Below are 7477 nucleotides of genomic sequence, written 5' to 3'. Positions count from 1 at the left end.
GTTAAACACCCAGTTCTCGTGGAGAGCTGTAATTCTGACCATTTCCTGGGAGCCTGTTGAGACGTGCACTTCTAGAGAGAGCCCTCTGCTCTGAGCTGTGCTTCCCAGAGCTGCCCGTGCCCACAGACTGGCTGAGACTGCACCAAGCAAGCTGAAGTTGTGCAGTCCCCTTCCCATGGATCATACTTCTGTACAGTCAAAGCCTTTTCAACATCTATGTAAGTTCTGATGTACCTCAGCGCGGTGTGTATTTGTTAGGACAGTAAGACAGTGCTGCAGAGTAACCCTGTAGATCTTCATTCATTGTCACGGGAACCCTGTGTGTATCTCACTCTGTACCTCCATCTGCCTGAGCCCTGCCTCAGACACCTTTCTCCCTTCCATGGTACATTGTCCAATCCTTGGTCAATGACAGAACCCCAGTGCTCCAGCATAGCGGTGAACATCGGGAGAGTTTGAGGATCTCACCCACCTGCTTTCCTCAAGACTTGGTTTGCAGCCTTGAGCTAAGAGTTGAGCAAATACTGCCACATCTTTTATACTTACACCTTAGAGCTTCTTTCAGCCCCTTGTTCTCATCTTCTTTCTGTGTTGTGACCACTTTTGGCAATGTGAAATATTTCACAGGGGGTTGATCCAAAGCTGTGGAATCTATTCAGACATCTTCTGAGGCATTTCTCTCACTTCATTACCATGGTAAATCATCATCACTGAGAGGAAAAAACCCTCTCTATGGCCACAGTTGGGTAAGAGCAAGCGGTGGTTACGGCAATGATGCCAGCAAGTAAATGGGGCTGGGTGCCTTGGAGTTGGTGGTAGTGCAGAGGGGTGCAGCTAGGGGGGAGAATGGAAACAGAGGGGTGTTCCTTTGTCCCCGCTTATAAGCGGGGTGGCACAGTGTGCTCTCTGGCTTTGTTTCTCCAGGAACAGGAGCCCTGTGTTTGAGCTGGGTGCTTCAGCTCTCTGCTGCAAACTGCTGCCCCGTTTCACTGGTGACCTGGGCAGCCTTCAAGGTTGTGGGTGTTAGGATTCAGTGCAAGGTGGATCATTAACTGAACAGGCAAGGAAAATTCGTAATGGCCTTTCCATAGGAAGCATGCCTGTATGCACGGGCATGCTCCTGAACAGTTCTTATTAGAGCTTCTTGTGTGTGGGAATTCCAGGCGGAACAGAACTGTGCCCAGCCTCCGCTGGGAATCTCGGGTCTTCATGCATATAGAGGGAATGGACGGGGAGGGAGATCTGATTACTTACACTGAATTGTCTCTGTGTTCAGCGTAATCTTTCTAATTGGGAAGGATACGGTGTCTTAAGTAGGTGGACACAACAACCAGAGAAGTTAGAGGTGTGGGAAAGGCTAATGTGGCTCTCCAGCATTAGATGTGCGAAGATAAGGATGCTGGTTCCTGGCATCTCTTTGTGCTAATGGCTCTGTTGAGCTCTCAGCATTGCTGACATCTGTTCTGCTTGGAGTTAGCGTGGGCCGGGAGCAGTCTGGCTGCGAGTCAGCATGCAGGTCAGTGCAAATGTCTTGTAAAGGAGCGAGATCTGGGATTGCACCCAGCTCCTCGTGAAGCTGCTGCTGGGCACCTGTGTGCTTCCATGAAAGCAGAAGTTGCCTTGTCACATTATGGAGGCTAAATTTATTCTTAGCCATCATAACTCGGTGTTCTTCTGGAGATCATCTCCATTATCTCAAAGCATACAGATCAAATCCAGATTGAGAGCGGAATATTCCATAGAGTCTTTGTAAATAAATGCGTGTGAATTGTGTGTTTCAGAGATGTCCTTGCGCTGCCGATCTTCAAGCAGGAGGAACCACAGCTGTCTCCTGAGAATGAAGCCAAACTGCCTCCCTTTCAGTACGTCCTCTGCACAGCCACATCCCCTGCTGTGAAGCTGCACGAAGAAACCCTGACCTACCTCAACCAAGGTAGGGTTTGTACTGTGTGGAAGAGGGCACATATCCTGGGAGTGATTCATGAGAGAGAGATTGAATTCCATACTGGTGCCTCACTGGGAGGGCAGTGGGAAGGGAAAAGAGGGAAAGAGATGGGAAGGGGATGGAGGAAAGGACCATGTGGCATGTAAGCGTAAAAAAATTAAAGATTCCTCAACTGATACAAAATGATGAAGCACCGTTGATTAATTGTTGACTTAAAACATCATGCACAGTTTGATGTAGACAGGTACTGACTTGATCTCCAACAATCTGAAATACAGCCTCCTACCTGCATCTTGAAAGGCCAGATGAATTCAGCAGGTGGGCAAGCTTCGGACTCGGGGAGGGACCTTGACATTGCAGGCCCTTGAGAGCTACTGGAGGGCATCATTGCTGCAGTGGGTGAGATAGCAAGTACCTGTCGGTTTCTCAGTGCTCTCAGCAGAGGATGGTGTTGCTCCCATTGGCTGGGTAATGTGACTCTGATCTGCTGAGTCCCTGACTTGACAAGTTTATGGGGTTCACAGTAGCAAGGTCCTCCGTAATGGACCTCATAGCATAATTTTTATGCAAGGCCCTGAGTTTCCCTAGGCGTTTTTTTCCTTTGTCAGAATTTGTGCATACACATCTGTGGTTGGAGGTTGGCTGTCTCTTTGTAGTACCTCCTGCATATGGGTCCCAGAGGGATCAGACATCTCCAGGCACAGACTATGCAAAAACATACTACACTTTATTTCTGCCAGTTTGATAACAAGGGCATTACAATAGCATCAGCCTGAGGGCTGTCTGCCCTGTGTTACTGGTGTCCCCTCTGGCTTCTGAGCACTGCCCCAGCTCCTCAAGCTCTGTGCATTGAGTGTGAAGCTCACTTCAGTGTCTCTCTGTCTGGATTTCTCTCAGTGCTTGTGCAAAACAGAGCCCTGACCCTCCCCCCCCATCTCCCCCCTGGGCTCTGACACCCTTTGGGTGTGTCTGGCTGTTGGATCTGTTTTGTTGGTAGGCCCAGAGAGCCCTGCTAGAAAGATCCATCAAGTGCTGCAGGCTTTACCCAAGAACCTCAGATGCCATGTAGATTGGAGGATGCTTGAGGTTTGTGACTGTATTCCCAGTTTATCCATTCAAATGCAGCAAAATCCCAGCAGCTGACATGGGGCATGTTAAGGGTGAGATGAGCATAGACTGTGTGTTCTGCTTACTGTCATGAATAGTTGTCTCCTGCTCCATCCTGACACAGTACTGACTTAATTCCTTGACCGGCCACCGGTTGTCAAGTATCTTCTGCACCTGTCTTCCATCTTCCACGGGAGAGTTGGGGATGTGCCCTGGGGTGTGAGGCTGGACAGTTTGGAGGAATAAAGCAGGGGTGAGACTGGCGGAAGCCATGCAGTAGGCAAGAGCTGAGAAGGGATTTGGGGAAGAACTGTAATGCTGTTTCTTTGCCATGAAAGATGGAAACAGCATCTTTTCTTACGGGATCTTCAAGGTAATTAGTTGTAAAAGATGCTACATCTCCTTCCTTCTAAGTTGAACAGTTCATTGCCTTCTATTCTTGACAGAAACTTCACATCTTCCTGCCGCCTTCTTAGCAGTGTTCTTACCTTGCTTCTTTAAGTTCCTAAGCAATTTGTCTTCCACCTTACACTGTGCTCCTCTTAGTTTCTTTGACATCCTCTTGACATTCAGTTGAAATTCAAGGCTATGCAGTATGCCTGCCTTAAAAGCCATTCTGCCATACTTGGCAAGTTGCTTCAGAATCAACACCAGCAGCTGCACTCCTCAACATTCCCAACATTGACTCTTTCTGGTAGGAGGGGCAGGTCTTAGCCCTAAACTACTCTTCCTCTATGCTCTGTCATTTAGATTAAAATCCCTTGCCTGTGCTAGTTAGGAAAAAGGGACTGGAGTCTGCTCCTGTAGGGATATGACCTGCTTATGTAGTCACTGAGGTTGGTTGTGTATACAATAAGAGGATACTAAGCACAAGTTTCCGTCAGCTGTGGTCAGAACCAACAGATATTTCTCTGATGTGATATTAGTGGGGATGTTGCTTGGGGTTAAAAAGTTATGATTTGTCTTGCAATAGGTTTTTATGCTTAGGAATGCCTACGTAAAAGAAGATTTATTTTCTATTAACATCTGTGTTAAGAACTTGTTCTTTTTCTCTCGAGCTCATGAATAAAAAGTAACAGCAGAAATGAAAATTCTTGAGGCAGAAGAGAAACACTTTGTGGAAACTACTTTTTTTTTTTTTGAGCTGAATAGTTTCCCAGAGGATACCTACTGTGCAGTTATTTTCCTCTCACTCCTCCAAAGTCAGAGGAAAGTGCTGCAACTCCTCATGGGTTGAAACCTGTTCAACAGAAGCCAGGGAATCCCACCCAGGTGCTGCCATGCAGTTCTGAATTGCTCTGAGTACAAGCTAGGTTAAGACTAACAGCAAGTTCATCATCATACTAGAAGAGCTATGCTGTGTGAGTCTGAGGTGGGACATAGAGGAAAACTCAGGGCAGCTCAGGTCTTGGTAGCTGTAGCATAGCAGAAGAGCTGATTGACCTCAGCGTGCTGTGACTGTGGTGCCATTCCGTAAAGCAGCATAGACCATTCCCTATACCTTATTGCCTTACACTGACCATAAGCAAAGGGACACTTCTTGCACCTTACCCTCTTTCTGTGCTTATCGTGGTCTGGCTAAACACTGTTACACAAAACTTCCTTCTTGCGTGTATGCTTGAGTTTTGGGTCAGATGACCTTAGCAAATGGCTAACTTCATTAATGTGTCCTTCTACCCTGTCTGTGCTGAGAGCTTCAGTCACAGCTGGCTCCTAGTAACAAAGATATACAAAGAAAGAGTGGCTGTCCCAGTTCCAACAAACCCAGTCACCTCCAGTGCAGTGACATATCCAGACTATAAGACTGGTTTGGGGATTTTTGGCTGTTTCACTGTTTGGCTGTCTGACTTGCAGTATGTTATCCAAACATACTTCCCTGGCTGGAGCTCTTCACTACTCAGTAGCAGACCTTCTGTCACTGTGCAGAGCTACGCTCCCTGCCTTGGGATGCTCATTCAGGGCCAGTTCAGTGTTGGTGAGTGACCAGCTCAGTACATAGCCCATGTACAGAAATAGGTAGAAGAAAGGTCTGGTCTTACTGAGCACGATGGCTTCTGCTGAGCCTTGGGTGGCCCTGGGGAGTTAGTCAGTGGCACTGTGGAGGAAGAGGACTTTAGCCCTAACTCCCCACAGAGGTGAGGGAAAAATCCAAGTGGAGTCCTGATCTGGAGAGGCTGTTCTTAGCAAGGGTGAGGGTGCAAAGGGGGAGGTTGTGTGAAGTTGACTTGGGGACGTTCACCAGTGGCAGGCTCCCAAGCTTGTCTGCTCTGGTCTGAAACTATAAATGCTCACTGGCCACAGCTCTAGAAGTAGCCAGTAAATCAAGCACCTAGAGTCAAATCCTCAGCTCGCTTTCCAAAGACTGACTCATTACACTTGTCTTTCCCGATCTGTTCCCTTCTGTGTCCCACATTCCTGGAGAAATTGGAGCCAGAGCCCGGTTAGTCTCAATTCAACATGATCTTAGTTTGGTATTCCTTAAGGCAGTCTGTATGGTCAGAGATCTTTACTGGACTGCATTAGAATTACTCATCTGACAGCTGTAATATAGACATGTTACCATGGTGTCTTGAAACCACTTCCCCTTTGGTCCACGAAGCTGGTAAAGGTGTGTCCTCACACAAGGAGCTGCTGCTGGCACTGCTCCCTTGGTCAGGGAGCGCTTCTGTTGACAGAGCTACGCTGTCCAGAAGTCTGCAGCACAGCATCACCTAACGTTTTTTGGAACTAGCCTGCCTTTTAGCACTATTGCAGTGTCTCTTGTGGATAGTGATTTTTTCAGACAAACAATCAACCAGCAACCATATTACAAACCACTACTTTAGCAAGAGGTCTTGGTGCAGTTGCATGTTCCATGGTCTGCAGTCATATGGGGTGTGGTTTGAGCAGGGCTGGTTGAAACTAGTTTCAGACATGGATAGAAATGGGAGTAATGAAGGTGGTTCCAGAAATTGCACCAGGAGGAATGCAGAGGAAACAAGGACTCTACAGCAGATCTGAATGCTAATAAATGTGAGGAAATAAAATCAATTAAAAAAAAAAAATTAAAAAAGGGCACACACACAAAAAAGCCCAACAAACAACACAAAGCAAAACTCACTGCCCAAGGGACTTGGCTTGTAGTGCCAGAACCACATGTGGAGTGTGAGCTGTTCCAGTCATGATTTTATTTCATGACCAGTGTTGGGTTGGCTCAGAGCCAGAGGTCTAAATTGCTCGGAATAGAGGGTGGGTCGGGCTGATGGCAGGAGTCACTGAGACCCAGCTGTGTGCCAGACCCAGCCCTGTCCCTTAGCAGTGCTTGAGAGTAACAGGCCATCACCTGCCTGTGAAGTTTTCCTGCTCTCCAGGTCTGTGGTTTATGACTTGTGGTCCTCAGCCATGTGAGGATTTTCACATACAGCCAGTTGGGGTTAGGAAGGCTGGCCACCTCTGCTTCGCAAGGTCTTCCAAGAGTTAGTTAGTTTTATTGCCAGTCCTAGACAGTTCGGAAAACAAACAAGCCAAAAACCCAAACCATGAGAGAAAACCACGAACATCCGAGAAGACCTGTGATGTTATTGGGAGCATAGCTGTTGTGGTGCATAAGCAACAGATGCCTCACAAAGCTAAAGATGGACTGAGCTGGGTTCTGTCACGCACAAACAAAAGCTCCAGATATTGGGTCCTCAGGAGTGGATCCAGGTCAAGATATGTGTGTGCACACTTGTACACTTGAAACTGCTGTTGTAGATTTTTTGGCTGTTGTCCTGCCTCAGCTCACTAGAGACATGTTGTGGTTTCGCTTCCAAGGAAAGGCGCGGAAAGCGCAGAGGACAAATGGAAGGTGGTTGCTTGGGTAGATGTCATTGCTTACAACAAAACCTTTGCCTCCCTTAAAACATTTAAAGTTCATACAGTTGGCTAATCTTCTACAGGCAAGGAGCTCAGTTTTAAATACTGAGATTTACAGTAAATGAAAAAAGCTGTTTTCTGTTGACGTTAACTCATACGTAATTGGGTTTTTATGGGGTCACAACTGTCGGAATGTTTGTAGTTTTCCTGGAACAGTTCTTTATTTGCCTAAATGAAGTGTAGAGAAGACTGATTGACCAGCTCTGGCTGGGTGTGCTTCTGGTTTAATTATAGCTCTGCTTGTGGGGAGACTTTTGCTTTGTCCCATCAGAAGAACCAACTCTCCCTATAAATCGCTGCTGCCACTGGTGTTTCACGCTGCTGGTGGCCTGTCCCTTGTGAACGTGCACTCTACCTTTGCCTGAGTGTCACTGAGGCTGTGAATATCAGGTGCTTCCTGGTGGCTGCCCACCTGTGCATCCATCATCCCTATGGCACGCAGTGTGACACGCTGTTCTGCTCCTCTCCTCCTTTCCTGGCTTCGGGTAGCTTCAAGAAGTGCCTGTCAAAGGCTGTCTTCTGTTTCTCAGG

General features: G+C 47.3%; 1 protein-coding gene across 1 annotated transcript in view; it reads left to right on the top strand.

Annotated features, from left to right (window-relative positions):
• Positions 1-1767: 1767 nt before the first annotated feature.
• The window catches only part of TFCP2L1 (transcription factor CP2 like 1), a gene marked incomplete at its 5' end in the record, with an annotated part of 31066 nt that continues 25356 nt past the window's right edge, over positions 1768-7477 (top strand). Inside the window, one exon of the mRNA XM_019617408.1 lies at positions 1768-1933. Within this exon, the coding sequence (XP_019472953.1) occupies positions 1768-1933 (166 nt within the window). The remainder of the gene's footprint in view (positions 1934-7477) is intronic.

The sequence above is a fragment of the Meleagris gallopavo genome, chromosome 7 (assembly GCF_000146605.3).
Source record: "Meleagris gallopavo isolate NT-WF06-2002-E0010 breed Aviagen turkey brand Nicholas breeding stock chromosome 7, Turkey_5.1, whole genome shotgun sequence".
Taxonomy (NCBI): domain Eukaryota; kingdom Metazoa; phylum Chordata; class Aves; order Galliformes; family Phasianidae; genus Meleagris; species Meleagris gallopavo.
This window is presented reverse-complemented; position numbering and strand designations above follow the sequence as displayed.